At 42.4% G+C, this 19,031-nt stretch overlaps 1 protein-coding gene across 4 annotated transcripts in view; it reads left to right on the top strand.

Moving 5' to 3' along the window:
* FAM13C (family with sequence similarity 13 member C) overlaps positions 1-19,031 on the top strand; it is a 138,855-nt gene that overhangs the window by 61,793 nt on the left and 58,031 nt on the right. For all 4 annotated transcript variants that reach the window (XR_016388051.1, XM_022560615.2, XM_022560622.2 and 1 more), the window contains 2 exons: positions 399-517; positions 18,301-18,358. Coding sequence is in view for 3 of the 4 variants with exons in the window: in XM_022560615.2 (XP_022416323.1) it covers positions 399-517; positions 18,301-18,358 (177 nt within the window). In the remaining variant the exon portion in view is untranslated. The remainder of the gene's footprint in view (positions 1-398; positions 518-18,300; positions 18,359-19,031) is intronic.

Here is a 19,031-nt window from a genome sequence, read left to right as displayed (position 1 = left end):
TTAGTCACTGTTAAGATTTTGGTTTACTTGATGCCAGTTTGTGTGTGTGTGTGTGTTTGTGTACATTCATACATGTTTGTGCAAAAATGAGCTTATGCTATAAATAGTCTAGAAATCGTATTTGCACATCTATTCATTAAATACTCTTCTCTCATAGTTTTAATATAAAAATAAATTGTAAATTTCAGGTTATTATTTATTCTGAAATCTTGCAGCAACTGACTGTTAGAAAGAGGCTTTTTAAGTTTCGGATCACTCATGGGCCCCCTTGCCCACAGCCCTTGGTAGCGTGTGTGTTGCATGGCTGCTCCCCTGCCCTGCGACCCACACCCCGCCGCAGGACACTGTGGAACTGATGGCTGCTGACAGTTCATCTACTTTTCCTATTTTTCTTGCAGGAGACAGAGCATGTGGTACCCAGCCAGTCAGAATATCGGGGGAGAACAGGAACGCCAGCTCAGGAGAGTCCACAAAACCACACCTTCAGGTGCCAAGAAACCGTGCGAGCTCAACGAAGGTGGGCCCTTTGTTGTCAGAAGTTGCACTGGGCCTTGGGTTCCTTTCCCAGAAACGCTAACACCTGTGCTTGCTACCCCTGCACAAGAGGCAAGGCTTTCTGACTTCCGCTGGCATCCCTTGAAGTCAGAGAAGCTCCTTAAAGGGGGAGAATCATTGAGTCTAAGAGAAATGTACATAACCTACTTTCTCTGCCTGCAGTTTGAAGATAATCAGCCTTAAGGCTCAGAGAGGAGCGGAGACTCTGCCCTGAGAGAGAGGAACGCTGATTTCATTTTGTCCTCTTTCATCCGACGCTAGAGAGGACTGGGTTTCCTTCTGTGGTAATGGTAATCGCTGATGACAGTGTAGAAGTCGGGCCAATTGCTTTTGGCATATTCTGTCATTTAGCCCTCACCCCTTCCCCGAAAAGCGGGTACTCCTTAGCCCCATTTTATGGAGAAGGAGCCTGAGGCTGAGTCGTCAAGGCACTTGACTGATACCGTACAAGTAAATAAGGCTGAGCCAGAATTTTTTTTTTTTTTTTTGCGGTACGCGGGCCTCTCACTGTTGTGGCCTCTCCCGTTGCGGAGCACAGGCTCCGGACGCGCAGGCTCAGCGGCCATGGCTCACGGGCCCAGCCGCTCCACGGCATGTGGGATGTTCCCGGACTGGGGCATGAACCCACGCCCCCTGCATCGGCAGGCGGACTCTCAACCATTGCGCCACCAGGGAAGCCCCCTGAGCCAGAATTTGAACCTACAAATGTCTGATTACAGCATAGCAGCCGTGGCTCCTGTGCTGATCCAGGTGGTGTCTCTAAGCCCTGAAGTGGCCCTGGGGCTGACCCCTCTGGTCTCCCAGACCTGCTAGAGATGGCCCTGGGTCAGGGCAAGAATGTGGGTGGGAGGCTGTCCGAAGCAAGGTTGGCATGGCATTCGGATGGGAGCCTGGCCTTGCAGCTGTCTATGGAAAGTCTCTTCTGGAAGTAAACAGAAGAAAGAATCCAACTGCTAGTTGTGTCAGCTGTCTTTGTAGGATCTTGTGTACAGTGTAATCATAGCTCTCACTCAGTGGAAAGGGAGGGCTATGCTTCTGGCCATGACTTTTCAAAATGTTTTCTAAGGCAGCAGAGTCTAAATGAATTAACGGCAACAGACAAGATTGGCTGTGCTATGAAATTGTGCTTTTTAAAAAAAATTTATCAGAGTAGAGTTGAGTTACAATGTTGTGTTAGTTTCTGCTGTACAGCAAAGTGAACCAGTTATACATGTACATATATCCACTCCTTTTTAGCTTCTTTTCCCATATACATTACAGAGTATTGAGTAGAGTTCCCTGTGCTCTACAGTAGGTCCTAATTAGTTATCTATTTTATATGTAGTGAAATTGTGCTTTAAAATATTCAACGTACTAAATTTAGAATCAGAGAGCCCCAAAGGGTTGATGGGGACCCCAAAAGTAAGGTGATCCATTATCCAGTTGGATTCTTCAACACCTTTTCTCACCTCCTCGCTGGTTGCCATCTCTTGTCTGTTTATTCTTACTTGACCTCAGATCGGGTAAGACTCAGCCCTGTCATTTCTCTGCTAATCGGGACACTCACCTTCCTATTGGAGGCCTTACTATAGCAAAGCTGTTTTAGGTTGATTAGAATCAATTTAGGCAGTGACCCTGTCTCCCCCACCAGACTGGTGACTGCATCTCTCAGCAAGAATAAGGCCAACTATATTCCCATGCATATTTCAGAATCATAAAAAAGACAGAAAAAAACCACAAGAAACAAGATGAAATCCTTCATGCTTGCATATGAAATGTATGGTGCCCTTTGGGCTGGATACCCCGCAGAGGCTGATAGGGGAAAATGACATTAGCAATCTACCTTCTCAAAGACGCTCGATGTTTGGTAAACTTAAAACCACTCTATTTCCCATCTGCAGTGGAGAAGGTAAGTGGTAATATTACTGTTATCAGAGGGCAAGTCGGAAATTTAATAGGATTCTGCTCTGGGGATCATTCACATATGACTAGGGAGAGCTAAGTGGATCGAATTAGAAAAGTCCTCATGAGGAAACATACAGAGCAGCAGCTCCTACACTTGGGGGTGGGGAGTTATAGTTCATTCAGATTCTCAGATCTATGGCACTTTTCCTCAGAAAAAAAGAGATACACATACGCACAAAAGTTTGTGTAACATTTTAGGCTGTTCCTAGACCTCTTCTGCATGTCAGGAGAAGGAACCAAATACATGGTCACTGGGCAGCCTTCCTCATTGAGTCAGGCTTGTCTCCTCCAAAACAGATCTGGCCTGTCTTCCTCTATACTTTAGCAAACCTCCATAGGACCCCAAATACCTTGTTGTTCTCTTCTTCTTTTTCCTTTCTAGCCTCCATGTTCTACTTTGACAGGATCTAGCTTTCTGAGCTAGCAGCATTCCAGAATTGCCTGTGCACCAGAGTTGACAGTCACAGCGTCTGGTGTTAAGTTGCAGATCAGGAGTTGTGAGGCCATTACGTCTGGTATATTAGGTTGAATATTTAGATCAGGATGGTAACCTTTAAACTACAGAGTTTTCTTTTTGTCACAGCCATGGTGGCGTCACCTAGGATCACTCTAATGGAACTTAAAAAGAAAACTCTAAGTATTACAGGGATTGTGAAATTTGATGAACTGGTGAAATGAGAGCTGAGGCTAAAAACAACTTTGAGTCAGGTAGCTCACATTCCTGATAACATTGCTCTTCCATTTTAAAACCAGCAAACAGCCAGGTGCAGGCATATTGTGTCCAATAAGATCTTGATAGAGACATGAGGACTGTAATAGAACACTCCAGACCTAAGTCTGGCTCAAAGTGAGGGAAGAAGCCAGGCTAAATCTTAGCAGGTGTAAAATGCCACCTTCTTGGGGAGGAGGGCTGGGGAGGAGCATGTTCTTATCATAATGAGCACTTTGAGAAAGGAAGGAAAGATCTTTCTACAGCAAGGAGCTGTCAAGGGGTCACATGTGGTTTGGGTGGGACTCAAAAGGGTAGTTAGTGTTCAGAGAATGAATCCATCCTTGTAGAAGTGAGGTTTTGGAGCTGCTTGTGTTGTGGGGTGGTATTGATCTTCTCACGCGTGCCAAAGAGAAATAGTTTCATACCTTCCGCTCAGAGAGCATGTTGTTGAGCTCTTCCTAGGGAACGGGACGTTTATCTGTGTGTCTAAATGCGCTTTAGGGAGGTCTATGAATGTTTTTTCAAAGTTTGAGTGTCTGTATACTATATTGGTTTTCTGTTGCGACTGTAACAAATGACCACAAACCTGTGACTTAAAACGACACAAATTTATAATCTTATACTTCCGTAGGATAGATGAGCAACATGGGTCTCTCTGGGGTAAAAGAAAGGTGTCAGCAGGCCTACGAATGGGTATATTTCCTTGTCTTTTCCAGTTTCCCGGTGCTGAGTACATTGCTTGGCTTATGGTCTTTTCCTCCATTTTCAAAGCTAGCAATGTTGCATCTCTCTTAGCATTCTTCCATATATTTCCTTCTGACCATTACCGAGTCCAGGCTCCTACTGCTTGTCTCATGAGAGGCCGGTAAATCGAGAATGAGGTTTTGGGGCAAGGAAGAGTGACTTTATTCGGAAAGCCAGCAGACTGAGAAGAAGGTGGACTCTTGTCCCAAAGAACCATCTTCCTTGAGTTAGAATTCAGGCTTCTTTTGTACTAAAAGGGGAGAAGATGTGGCTGGTTGCTGTACACTTCTTGGTGCCAGAATCCTTTGCTCTTGCAGCTGTCCACATAGGTCTGATCACAGTGTTCCCATGAACCTCCAACAAGACAAAGGTTATTCACTGTTCAGCAACGTTTAATCTCTGTATGAATGGAAAAGTGTTAAACCTTTAAAGGTCAGAGCCTTGAGAATGAGCTACCATGAATATTTCAGGCTATGGGCAACGTTTTTTTATTTTTACAAAAGTGCAGAGCCAACATGACTAAGCACAGCCAGCAGAGCACAGGGTTAGAGATAAAGGAACAGATTCAATATGGGGTCAGGTTTGTTCTTTTCTTACAACCAAGGGCAGGAAAATTGTTCTGATTTTAAGGATTCAAGTGATTAGATTGGGTCCACTCAGATAGCCCACTATAATCTCTCCATCTCAAGGTCCTTAGCTTCATCACATCAGCAGAATCCCTTTTGTCATGTAAGGTAACAAGGGGAGGGGGACAAGGAATGAGCACATAGACATCTTCGTGGGCCACATTATTCTGCCTACTACATATGTTTATTTTTCCAGGGAAAAGTCTCTAAAGCATTTATCAGAATTTCCTATGCTACCCATGATCCCCCCAAAGGTTTAGACTCACTGTCTTAATCTCTTCCTACCTCCAAGTTTGCTTGCTCTTCTGAATTCCCTCAACAGAGCCAACCTCAGATACTGACGTAGCCCACTCTGCTCTGTTTCTTTGCACCCTTCCTTCTATTTACCAGCTCCCCTCATGTTTTTATTATATTCCTTGGCAGTATAGTACCCCACATCAGAGATCTCAAACTCAGTGTCCTGCACGTGTATCTAGTGTGGAGGTATATTTGACTGGTAGACTGTTGTAAAAATATTTTGATTCAGTGTTTAAACATTAGAGTCTTTATGGCTTTTTTACATTGTTTTGAAAAATCTGAAAATGGGATAACCCAGAATGTACATTCCTACAAGGCAGCAGATAGCTGGAGTTGAGAAGCAGCTCTCCATTTTTTCACAGCTCCTGCCCAGATCTCTTTATTAATTTATGCTTTTGCCTGGCTCCTGTAGGCATTTGATTTAAAATGCCTGCTTCCATCCTTTTCTTCCCTGCAACTGCGCATCCTTAGGAGCTGCCTGGAGCTAAGCCCTAATAAGGTGATGGCTGATAATACCTTAATGCCTCTTTCTCCAAGATGATGTGTTTACATTTTTTTTTAACAGCTTTATTGGAGTATAATTGCTTTACAATGGTGTGTTAGTTTCTGCTTTATAGCAAAGTGAATCAGCTATACAGATACATATACATATATCCGGATGTGTTTACATTTTAATTTGGATTTTCAGTGCATCTGAGTGGTGAGGCTGCATATTACCCTTCTCTGGCATGCTGCTGCGTACCTGGAGCTTTTCAAAACACGGAAAAGTATAGAACTGCATTTAGTTAGAGCCAGAATGAAGCCTTAGTAATCATTAAATACAACCCTCTCATTTTCTCGTTTGACCCCCAGTGAGGCTGTGATTTGGTTAAGCCCTCAGTTCCCTTGTAATAGAACCCAGATAAGCACCATCAGTCTGTTTAGAGCAGTCAGTTCAGTTCGATTGATTTTTATGGCTAACGCCAGTGCCAATTCTGTAAACAGCTCAGATATGACAAAGGGGGATTTATGAATGTAAGAGAATACAATGAAGTTGGGGATTTCTTACCCAGCTAAGTAAATTTACTTTTGAGAGTAATTAACTCCCTTGTGTTTAAAATATTGTATTAAGATTTATGACAGCATTAAGCCTTTTAGTGTCGTTAAAGACCTTGCCTGTATAAACAGGAGCTATCCTATAGCAATGTGTTGCTACTAATTAAGTTGGTGGTTACATTTGTGAATTAGAGTTCATTAGCCTCTTCATCCGGAAGTCCCCAGTTAGAGGGGGTTGAAGATTGGGGTATTAGCAAGGATAATGGCCTTTGATGGCTTTGACTATTTTTGTAACATTCCAGATAAAAGAAAAGGCTTTGTTGCTTTATGGAAAGAGGAAGTTTTTGTTGCCAGCAACTTTTCCATGGGGGATAAATCTTTTCATCTTTTGTTTTTGAGATAGGCAACTTGTGTGTGTTTTAATAGCTGCTTGTTTCTTGTTCAAATGATTTTTGAGAAGTAGGCAGAGTCTAAATGGGCTCTGCTAAAAAGAGAAAGAACGAGTAAGGGAATGAGCAGCCGGAGAGTTTTAATAATAAAGAGTTTAAGATCTGCCTTCTTGGACTGTGCCAGAGCAGGAGCTCTGCGTGCTGTCAGCGTGTTCTTCTTGTTGGTGTGCTTTTAGGATTTTTTAAATGGGGGGTAGGGGTATAGTAGAGATAAAAACATGAGTTTGTCTTGACAATATTTTGAGAGTCCCTGGTATGCAGTTGGGCAATGAGTGGGTTCTAAAAATAGCTTTCTTTGCTTATACTGCATAGGAAGACAGCCGTACAGTGAGGGCTCTTCTCATTCCCCGATCCTGCCTTCACCCCCATGGGTGCAGAAGCAAGCTGATGGAATGGAAAAAACATTCAAATTAAGAAATCCAGGGTCTTAAATACCATATGATACCACGTATATGTGGAATCTAAAATATGACACAAATGAACCTATCTATGAAACAGAAACAGATGCACAGACATAGAGAACAGACTTGTGGTTGCCAAAGGGGAGGTTGGTGGCGGGGAGGAATGGATTGGGAGTTTGGGATTAGCAGATGCAAACAATTACGTATAGGATGGCTAAACAACAAGATCCTACTGTATAGCACAGGGAACTATATTCAATATCCTGTGATAAACCATAATGGAAAAGAATATGAAAAAGGATGCATATATATAACTGAATCACTTTGCCGTACAGCAGTAATTAACACAACATTGTAAATCAACTGTACTTCAATAAAATGAATTACAAAAAAAAAAAAAGAAATGCAGGGTCTTACCTCATGTCTATCAGGTGACTTTGGTCATGTCACTGAAATCCCTAAGTCCCCTCCCCAAACACAAGTTTGGGTCAGATGATTTCTAAAGTCCCCTCTGGCTCTAACACTGAAAACGCTCAACACTCTGGATGTTTAAAGGATTAGACACAGGAAGACTTTAGCTTAATAATACAAGCTCTTGCATTCACAGATAAAAATAATTCATCCTCCCTGCTGTAGAGCACAAAAAAATCCCACACCAAATCCTTAAACTGTTGATTGAAAAAGAGCCCACCCTTGATTATTCTGGGAACGAAGCCCTGTTCTCCTTCTTCTTTTCTTTTTTTCTGAAGGAATCTGCCCTTGATCACTTGATAAAATGTTAGCTCGTTCGCTGGACAATGTTTAGCATAAAGATAAAAGGGAAACTCATTCTTTCATTAAAAAATAATAATAATAAAATAAGTGAAACATGGTTTTATTGGAAAATACAGTAAATTCCAAGGAAATAAAAATTTCTTGTAATTGTACCACTCATATATAATCTCTGTTACCACTGTAGTATATGTTTTTATGTCGTTGCTATTGTTTTAATGTGGGCATAAAAAAGAATGGTGTATGAAAGGGACTTCCTGATTCATTAGGGTTTGAATCTGTTAGAAGTACTGTTTATTTAAAGCAGGCCCCAGAGTATAAAGCTAGACTAGAATGCATTCTGACGATACAGTCTTTATACAGAAGCTAATAGAGTAATGGTTTAATTATCACAAGGCTGCTGAGTTCATTTATAACTAAGGTGAACAAATTTGATTTTCTATAACAAATACTTTAACATACAATTTTCTATAAGAGACTTGTTTTACAAACTTTGGTGTCATTATAGCCCTGTGTTAGAAATGATATTTCTAGGAGGTGGAACAAAAAACTTCGTCCTTAACATCTCAATATCTTGGAAAGCTTCTTGGCCTAATTTGGAATAGATTTAAGAGAGAAATTTCAATAATGATTATAGGAGACAGTGTGTGTTTAAACTTAAATCTAATTTAGAACTTTGACTATAGCTGTTTAAGTGTGCCGTGTTCCTGAGGCCACAGGCTGTTTTTCAGGTGACTCTTCATCTTCCCAATGAGGCAGTGGTTCTGTGATGTATTATCACACACACACACACACACACACACACACACACACCCCTATATAATGACACACACAGCTCCCACCACCCTCCTCTATTTTTTTCCTTTATCAATGCTAGATAAAACATTTTTGATGTAATTTATACATATGTATATATATGAAATATATATATCAGTTTGCTTCATATATGTGAAATCTTAGAGACATATTTCTGTGTAACTTGTTTGTCCCACTTAATACTGTATTTTTCAACGTCATAAAATTTTCTAAAATAATCATGGCTGGAAATATTCTATTCTATGGATATACCATCATTGACTTAACTAATTCCAAATTACTTGATATTTTGGTTAGTTCTAGGATTTATATCTGTAGATATTTCTGTAGTAACAATTGTTGGAAAATATTTTTAAGTACATCCATTGTAGTTTCCTTGGTTTGTACTTAAGGGTAATAGCTGTCTAGGTGTAGGATTTGAAACGGGTAACCCAGCTGAGACTTAGAATGTAAATTTTTCAATTATCTGATCATGGAAGGAGATAGGAATATAATGGATAATTGATACCTCTGAGAGAACTAGATAGAAAGTCACGTGGCTGGATTCCTATGTATGGTGGACTCATAGGATAGTGGCTCTGGGTGAAACACTTGAGACAGTTCAATCCAATCCCCTTCTCCATACTTGAGTACTCTAGATACTTCTATTTCATCCACTAGCCGTCATCGTTTTCTAGTTCAGATTGTGCTGAGAGCAAGTGCCCGTGACTCTCACATTCCCAGAGGACATTTGGAAGTTCTGCAGGGGTGGAACAATTCTTTGTTGTGTGGGGCTTCCCCACGCATGTCAGGGGCACCCCAACGTCTGTGCCCATCACAAATAACCCTCAATTGCCTAAATGCTCCCTAGAGGGCATACCACCACCCGCTTAAGAAATGCCAATCTGCGTGATAGATATTTAAAACCACATTTTGTGGGAGTCTTTACTTACATGGGCACATGTTCATGATCTAGTGGGGAAAAAAGTAATTACATAACATATTACACTGTGATTCTCAGAAAGTCCTCAGACGTATCCCTCTGAAAGTGGGGGATCACAGTGTTTATCCACACGCTCTCCTCCGTGTTCCGCTGGCTGAGGATTGCCCCCAGCAGAGGTTAACACTCCCACCCTTTCAGGCTAAGGGATTGAGCCCTGCCTTGAAAAAACCTTGAGGCAGAAAAATGAAGAGACTTGGCAGGTGCTTGAGGCGGATAATGCGAGTGAGCAGAGCTGTCCGTGGAACGGAAGCGTCTGCTGAGATCACTCTGCCCCCTGGGCTGAGCATTGCTTGCCCCAGGAGCAGGTGTCTGATCATTCTGTACTGAGTGAGTGGAATAGTGCGATGATGGAAGCAGAGAGCTTTGTGTCCTGCTCAACAAACCAGGTGGTGCTGTCATCATTATTAATGAAAATGCATTATTGGGACGTCTGCTCCTGCTGGGTCTCCTGTCCTAAATATCCTGTCCCAACTTTACCTTCTTACCTCTCCCAGTCCCGATATTGTGGGCCTGACTCACTGCTCAGTTATCCTCCAGGCATTAGTGTGCTGCTGGCTGTTTCTGGGCTCTGTTCCAGCCCACCAAGGAGGGGTGCCTATTCCAGGGTGGCTGGGCTGCCTTGTGTTTCGAGTTTCTCAGAGCGTCTCCAGGGACTTAGCCTTTCCCTCTTCTGGAATGTGTCCCCTGGGAGGCCAGGCCGGAAACACCCAGGTCACTCCCGTACTCCCAGGAGTCCCTCACCTGCGCCCTTCAGCCGTTGGTCTTCTCCCATGTGGTTGCACCTGGGCCTTTAGGATGATGTTTTCCGGTTGGGGATACCCTGGAGTACTTGTTAATTTCACATTACCAGTCCTGACCTAGTGAGTGTGGGTCCAGGAATCTCTTTGTTTTTTTTAATTAATTTTTATTGGAGTATAGTTGCTTTACAATGTGTTAGTTTCTGCTGTACAGCAAAGTGAATCAGTTATCCGTATACACATACCCCCTCTTCTTTGGAGTTCCTTCCCATTTAGGTCACCACAGAGCACTGAGTAGAGTTCCCTGTGCTATGCAGTAGGTTCTCATTAGTTATCTATTTCATACGTAGTATCAATAGTGTATATATGTCACTCCCAGTCTCCCAGTTCATCCCACACACACCCCTTTCCCCCTTGGTGTCCCTATGTTTGTTCTCTACGTCTGTGTCTCTATTTCCGCTTTGCAAATAAGATCATCTGTACCATTTTTCTAGATTCCACATATATGGGTTAATATACAATATTTGGTATTCTCTTTCTTTTTTAAAAATTAATTTATGGCTGCGTTGGGTCTTCGTTGCTGTGCGCGGGCTTTCTCTAGTTGCAGAGAGCGGGGGCTACTCTTCGTTGTGGTGCGCGGGCTTCTCATTGCAGTGGCTTCTCTTGTCACGGAGCACGGGCTCTATGCGCCGGTGCTTCAGTAGTTGTAGTGCACGGGCTTAGTTGCTCCGCGGCATGTGGGATCTTACCGGACCAGGGCTCGAACCCGTGTCCCCCGCATTGGCAGATGGATTCTTAACCACTGCGCCACCAGGGAAGCCCCTGTTTCTCTCTTTCTGACTTCCTTCACTCTGTATGACAGTCTCTAGGTCCATCCACGTCTCTACAGATGACCCAGTTTCGTTCCTTTTTATGGCTGAATAATAAGGAATCTGTTGTTAATAACACTGGTTGATTCTAGTCTTCAGAGAAGTACAGTGGGAGGTGGGAGCCAAGCTTGGGTCCCCGCTACTGGGGGGGCCTATTCCTGGGGGTCAGCATTCCACCTCCAGCCCCAACACCCTTGTCCGCCTCTGAGAGTTCACTGGTCTGGACAAGGAGCTACGTGGATGGAAAAGTCAGCTCTCGGCGTCTAGTTTTGTTTTCTGTCAGCCGTCTCTTTGAAAGCCATTTTGAACTCCGTGCCTCGGTTTCTTTCTCTTTGGAGTTGGCTGCCCAATACTTGATCTCAGTCGTTTAGTGTAGAAATTTGGTAAAAACCAGTAAGAGAATGTCTTTAATAGAGTCTACACTCTGCAGGGAATGGAGCTCTTTATATTTGCTGGTATCGAGGGCTGTTACTATTTGTGATAATAATACTGGAATTCCTTGGCATCTTGCCTGTGTCTGCATATAGAGCGATTGTTTGTATATAATGAATATTGTGCTCAGAGGGTTGTCCTCTTGGGATATACCTTTTGTTTTCAAAAGAGTTTCAGGAAACAACAGTCGTCCAGCCAGCAGGCGGTCATCCGGGTATACATTAGTGTATCCTGTGTTGTTTTCTAATACAGAGGCTCATCCGAGGCAGTGGAATAGCTTGAACTCTTGAGCTGTGAGCCATGGTAGACACTGTTTAGCTTTCAGGCTCTGGTTCTTTATGAAGGACTCTGAAAAGTGTGTTGGATGCTCTGCTTTTACTTGCTGCCCAGATTTTCTAAACGTGGGTTGGAAAGCCACTTGCTCAACTTTAGCAGGTCTCCTCAGGCAAGAAATGCATCTGCTTGTGGGAGTGAGAGTCATGCCATCCTGCCAGTACTGCTACATGCCACAGGCGGAGGAGGGAGTATGAGTCTTATCCTAATCATTAAACACATTCAGGAATATACCGACAGCAGCCCATGACCCTGGGACTAATCCTTTATTAGCAAACATGTGAGTGCCTACTATGTGCCAATTGCCAGGCTTAGCTCTAGAGGGAAAACATTGAACAAGACTCATATGACCCCTGCCGCATAGAGCTTTTGCCATCATGAGAGACAATCAAATAATTAGACAAATACACAATTAGGGACTGACACGTGCTACACGGCAGATGTGAAAGATCAGAATACAGCAAGTCCTATGAAAGGGAGGCCTGATTGGTCTGGTACCTGGTGTCTAGAGGATGCGTGAGTTAATTAGGAGAGAAAGTGGAGAGGGAAGAGTTGTTCCGGGCGCAGGGACAGCACGTAGAAGGCCTGAGGCGGAAGGGAGCGTGGAGGAGGAGAAGGACGTGAGTTGAGGTTGAAGAAGTGGACAGATGGAACTCCTTCAGGATGTCACAGGATGCTGGAAGAATTTCGATCTGTATTTTAAGTGTGCAGAAGGGTAGCGATAAGGTTGCTGTGTGGGCAGTGGTTTGGAGAAGGTAGAGGAGAAGTAGAGAGACCAGGAAGGTAGCCCAGAAGACAGATGATGGCGCCTTGGCCTAAGGTGTGGCGGTGGGAGGAGAGAGGACAGATCTAAACGTGATTCGGGATAAGAAATTGAAGGACTTGGTAATGGCTTGGCTGTTGGACTTGAGAGAGAGGAGAGTGTCAGATAACTCTCAGATATCTTCCGTGAGCAACTGGAGAGGTGGGGAAGCTTTTTCCTGAGACAGGGAACGTTTTAATCTGCTAAATTAATTACAGTAAGTTGCTATAAATCAAATATCCTATATGCTAAAATACTGCTTCACAGATGATCACATCTGGGGTTTGACATTATCTGTATGGCCAAGAAAAGTATCTTAATGCTTTGTTCACTTTGCTGTTTTAAATTCCAGTCCACCTCCCAAGGGAAGGTCAGTGCAGGATGGGCCTACAGGCTGGCTCAGCACAGGCTTTGGGGTTCCAGCAACGTGGGGACACCAACAAGTTTTAGAAAAGTTGCACTTCCATGGGCTAGCCACAGTTTTGCAGCCACAGAGTCCAGGAAAAAGCTCGTTTAATATCAGCACACAATTATGTTTTATGTTCCTCTGTTAAGAAGTGTTTTGTTTTGAATTATGTCATGGTGGGGTGGCCATCACGGTGGCAATGGTGGTGTTGCTGGTGGTGATGGTGGTGACAGTGATGGGGCTGTAGTGACAGTGATGGCGTGGTGGTGATGGGGGTGTTGGGGGTGGTGGTGATCGGAGGCATCAGTGCTGAGAGCTCTGAGTCCAGGCTGCAATTTCCTGCTTCCTGGGCCTGGGCTAGAGAGCGGGGTTGTATTGGAGTTGGCAGGATTGTAAATGGTTCAAACACTACCTTTAAAGATCTTAAGAAGAAGGGAATTTGAGACACCTAGCTCCTGTTCTGGTTCTCCTCTTTTCATTGCTAAACTTCTCTAGTGAGAAGCTTCCGTTTCTGTTTCCTCTTCTGCCATGACCTTTATCTTTTCTGATCCAGTGACCTTTCTATTTCTCTGCTTTCATTCTCATTATCTCCGGATGACTGCGATTTTCTAGCAGCGTGAGCTTGGGCAGTCCTCCTGCACATCCTGTTCTCCTTACCTTGCTTTCTTTTCCTCTGTAATATCTAGCATCTGGTGTACCAGGTTTGTTTCTTTATGGTCTCTCTGCTTCTATGACAGTGAGGCAGAGACTTGTTTTATTCCCTGCTTTATCCCCAGCACCTGCAATCATACTTGACATAAGTTGCTGTTTAATAAATAATTGTTTATTCATGGATAAAATTATTTAATTGCCTTAACTGTTTCCTATTAGGCCACATGGGCCTAATAATGCTAATCTCATGTGGTTACCATGAGGATTAGATGAAATAATGTAAGTAAAGTGCCTGGCATTTACCTGAAATTGTTAGGCTCTTCTTTTTTTAAAAAATCTTATTGAAGTATACTGGGTTTTTTTTAACATCTTTATTGGAGTATAACTGCTTCACAATGGTGTGTTAGTTTCTGCTGTATAACAAAGTGAATCAGCTGTACGTATATTTATAATCCCATCTCCCCTCCCTCTTGCGTCTCCCTCACACCCTGCCCATCCCACCCCTCTAGGTGGTCACAAAGCACCGAGCTGATCCCCTGTGCTATGCGGCTGCTTCCCACTAGCTATCTATTTTACGTTTGGTAGTGTATATATGTCCATGCCACTCTTTCACTTTGTCCCAGTTTACCCTTCCCCCTCCCCGTGTCCTCAAGTCCATTCTCTATGTCTGTGTCTTTATTCCTGTCCTGCTGAAGTATAGTTGATTTACAATGTTGTATTTAATTTCTGCTGTACAGCAAAGTGACTCAGTTAAACATATATTCTTTTTCGTATTATTTTCCATTATGGGTTATCACAGGATACTGAATATAGTTCCCTGTGCTCTACAGTAGGACCTTGTTGTTTATCCATCCTATATATAAAAGCTTGCATCTGCTAATCCCAAACTCCCAACCCTTCCCTCCCCCCACCACCTCTCCCTTTGGCAACCACAAGTCTGTTCTCTATGTCTGTGAGTCTGTTTCTGTTTCGTAGATAAGTTCATTTGTGTCATATTTTAGGTTCCACATATAAGTGATATCATATGATATTTGTCTTTCTCTGACTTACTTCACTTAGCACGATAATCTCTAGGTCCATCCATGATGCTGCAAATGGCATTATTTCATTCTTTTTAATGGCTGAGTATAGTTTTGTTAGGCTCTTCTTGACACTCTTTTTTCTTATAACATCTTTCTCTTCACTATTCAAAGCGCTGTTCTGGTTGCCTTCTTATCTCCTTAGTGATGCATCTGTATTTTCTTCACGGCCCTTTTTTCTTCTGTCCCCTAATTGGCCAATTTCAGAAACCTGCCCAGTGGTCCTGAGTAAGGATGACTCAGCTTTTTATTTCTTCCTGCTTATTCACAAGGCTTCAATTATTATAATTAAATATACCATTAATTATCATTTATAATTCTATTATGGTATTTTTTACATTTGTTTATAGAATCCATGTGTTATTTGTTTTTTTTTGTTTTTTTGTTTTTTAATTTTATTTATTTATGGCTGTGTTGGGCCTTCGTTTCTGTGCGAGGGCTTTCTCTAGTTGCGGCAAGTGGGGGCCACTCTTCATCGCGGTGCATGGGCCTCTCACTGTCGCGACCTCTCTTGTTGCAGAGCACAGGCTCCAGACGTGCAGGCTCAGTAGTTGTGGTTCACGGGCCTAGTTGCTCCGTGGCATGTGGGATCTTCCCAGACCAGGGCTCAAACCCATGTCCCCTGCATCGGCAGGCAGATTCTCAACCGCTGTGCCACCAGGGAAGCCCCATGTGTTATTTTTAATACAGCCAACAGTAGTCATGAACATTTTTCATGAACTGTCCTTCACATCCTGAATTATCCTGTGCGGTAGCTGATATTATCTTCACTTGACAGATGAGGAAACTGAGGCTGAGAGAGGTTAATATCTTGCCAGTGGGTACACACACCTAGTAAGTGGTAGATCAAGAAGTCATTCTTGGGTCTGGGTCCTTCTGTTTCTTCATCTTTTCATCCATCTGAAAGGCATGTAGAGAGCATGTGACATGTGCCAAGCAGTGTGCTAGGCTCTGGCCACACAGCAAGTGAAAAACTGATGGAGAACCTGTGACCACTGTGAGTCACTGTTGTTATCTCTGCCCCCACTCTCTGGAACACACTGTCGAGTGCCCCATGCTACCGTGAGCCCGGCTCAGGTAATTTCACTTCCCTGTTTTATCCTCAGTTCAAGCTTCAAATGTCTAAATCACAACTCATGCCAGCTGCCTGCTCTCCCCTTCCAAATGACCTATTTTTCTTTCTCCACTGGAAAAACCATCATCTATCATCTTTCTTGTCACACAGGCTCAGAACTTTGGATTACTTTTCATTACACCATCTCTTTCCTTCCATACTTTCAATTCACACCCAACACCTCTTCTTGTTTTTCTCCTTGAAAATGTCTCTTTCGTCTGTCTCTATTTCCGCAGTCCCTCTCCACCATTCTAATAGCAGCTCCTGTGCGCTCATTCCTTGACTTATGGAAAGAACCTCAAGACTGGGTTTTAATTAGTTTTATTCTCTGCTTCAGGATCCACTAGACTGTAAGTTTCCTGAAGGTCTAGAGTCTGCTCATTGATTCTTACATGCCCAACACTGTACCAGTCACACAGGAGACATTCAGATGGCTGTTAAATGAAAGCATCTTTGGTGCTTAGACCACAGTTCTTTTTTTTTTCACATCTTTATTGGGGTATAATTGCTTTACAATGGTGTGTTAGTTTCTGCTTTATAACAAAGTGAATCAGTTATACATATGTCCCCATATCTCTTCCCTCTTGCATCTCCCGCCCTCCCTATCCCACCCCTCCAGGCGGTCACAAAGCACCGAGCAGTCCTTAAACTTGATCTGGAGGTTTATCTGGAGATGACAAGTAGTTTTCATTGAAGATCATGTGAGTGTATTACATGTAGCTATTCTCTGCATCTCAATAATATATACTATATATTTTAAACAAAGTCTTATTTCTGCTCTCTTCCATTAATGTTTGCTACCATCTATTTGTTTTACCATTTGCTGATATCAGAGCCCTGGAGAAATTTACAGTTGAAAACTGTAAACTGGTAAATATTGTTTCCATTAGAGAACACGATTCTTTCATTTTTCTGGTGCTACTATAACTCTATAAAAACACAATTTGAGAACCACTTTAGGTTACAGGGAAATTATGAGCCATTCAGAACTTTAGATGTTACTGGATAGGTCAGGTTAACCCCTCTCCGTGAGAGGGTTTCTCCCATTTTGCAGGAAAGAGCTACCTCGTATTTTCTGAAGCCCTAGAGTCACTGTTTGTGGCCCAGCGAACTCATGGGCAGAGGGTGGGTGTGCCAGCGCTTTCTTCCCCTAACTAACTTTCTCACTTGGACCATCTCTCCGTGGGCTCATGGTTGGGACCCTTAGTCTTCTCTCACACCCAGGAGGGACGTTTGTGCAGACGTGGTCAACATCAGTGTGACCGTCCAATTCTGTTTTAACATCTCCTCAGTTTCTCATTAGAAGTAAGTTGTTTGCACAGTTAGCAGTACTCATGGACTGGAAGAACTTTTCATTCTTAAGAATACTTTGAAGAAGTTAGGCTCATGGCATTTCTAAATGTTCATCATTACTTTCAGAAATCATTCATCTTGATGACCATTCAGAGGATATATATACTTTTTTCAGGACTCAAACCAAAGCAGAATAATAACTGTAAATAATTATATCCCAAAATAAATCTTTTTATAAATGACTTAATACTGACTAAAGCTTTTATTCCTTAAGAGAGCAGGCCTTTTAAAAAGAATAATTATAACTTAATATATTTATTATATAATAGCATGCAAACTGCTGCAGAAAAACTTGAATGTTACGTGGTAGATGCCATTGGACCATAGCATTTGATGAATCATGATTTAGAGCTGAGCATCTGCCAGTAGTGGAGTTTTGTTTTTTTGTTTTTAACCTAAAAAAATTTATTCAGAGTAGATTTGCCTTAAGTCCTTTTTCTTCTGTTGCAAGCTATGAAATGGCAAAACCTAGCTTTACCGTGTTACCCAGAAATTGCTGTAACTTTTATTTTGTTAGGTAAGTGATACAATGAAATTTCCAAAAGCTAACTTCAGTGCACAAATGGTATCTTTCTGTAACAACTGTATCAGATCACATTTGGTCATAAAAATACTGACTTTGCACTGGGTACTGAGGATTCAGCAGTGTAGAAGATGGACAGAATCACTGATTTCTTGGAGCTTACATTTTAGCATGGAAATGCAAATAAACATCATAACTTTAGGTAGTGACAGCGCTAAGAAGAAAATCTAAAGACAGTGCAATAGAGAGTGAAGGGGAGGGATAGTTTGATTAGAGAGATCCGGAAGGACTCATTGGGAGGTGACATAGGAGCTGAGCTGATGCTCCGTGCTGGGCAGAGTCAGCTTTGTGAAAATCGGGGGGGAAAGCAAGTGTGAAGATTTGAACAGGGAGCCAGCACTGTGTGTTCAAGAAACTGAAGGCCAGAGAGGCTGGAGGGTAGAGGACAAGGGTGAGAGTGATAGGAGGTGGGACAGGAAGATTGGCAGAGTTCAGACACTGTAATATGTTGCAGACCGTTAGAAGGAGTCTGGATTTTGCTCTTCGGGCAGTGGGACACCACTGAGGGTTTTTAACAGGAGTGTGGTCAGATCTGTAGCTGCCAACTTCGTATGTACATTGTTGAAAGATTTCTTTTAAATGGAAATACTTTTTCTTTGTGTTTTATAGAATAGACCAGAGGGCGGCCGTGTGGCCAAAGGATGAAACTCGGCAGGACCTCAATGAGGTAGGTGCAGTCATTGCTGGTTGTATGAACATGAATTAGCCAATCGTGAAATTTATTATTCTTTTTCCTAGTACTAGGAATTTATTCTGATTAAAACTTTAAATGTTTTTGCTCTTAAGTAAACGTGTTTTCCTTGCACTTCTTTGGAAACGTGTTTCTCCTTGCTCTGGAGCAAATACATTTAAAATATAATTTGCAAGACTGCTCAGTATGTCTTGGAAGTAAACCAAGTCCAGCAGTCATTTCATTACACTTCTTTCAACTTTGCTTCAGGATTATATAACCGTGGCTGTGACAGTTACATTTGTAAAATTTTCTCTTAGTTTTATTTTATCTTCCCAACCCCTGCTTTTTCTAATGCCCTTTGCAGTCTCAAATATGATCATGCTTACCATGGAGTGTGATATAGTTTGGTATTTGCAAAATGGTCCTCTAGTATGCTTTGAGACATTGAAGCCACATTTTCCAATGCAAATGGTTTCCCACTGAACTGGACATCACAACGTTAATAAGCTTGTTCTAGATTTTCTTTGAAATATATAATTTAATTCTCCCATTGGAAATCAGTATAATGTAATTAGGATCCTTGTTGTCGTGAATGCCTCAGCTTAAGACATTGGTTTGGAATACTCTGATTTCTCTTGCCCTCATAGTATAATTAAGGAGCAGTGGG

Source organism: Delphinapterus leucas, chromosome 16 (assembly GCF_059928025.1).
Source record: "Delphinapterus leucas isolate spDelLeu-1000000601 "Yukka" chromosome 16, BTC_Dleu_Yukka2, whole genome shotgun sequence".
NCBI lineage: Eukaryota > Metazoa > Chordata > Mammalia > Artiodactyla > Monodontidae > Delphinapterus > Delphinapterus leucas.
This window is presented reverse-complemented; position numbering and strand designations above follow the sequence as displayed.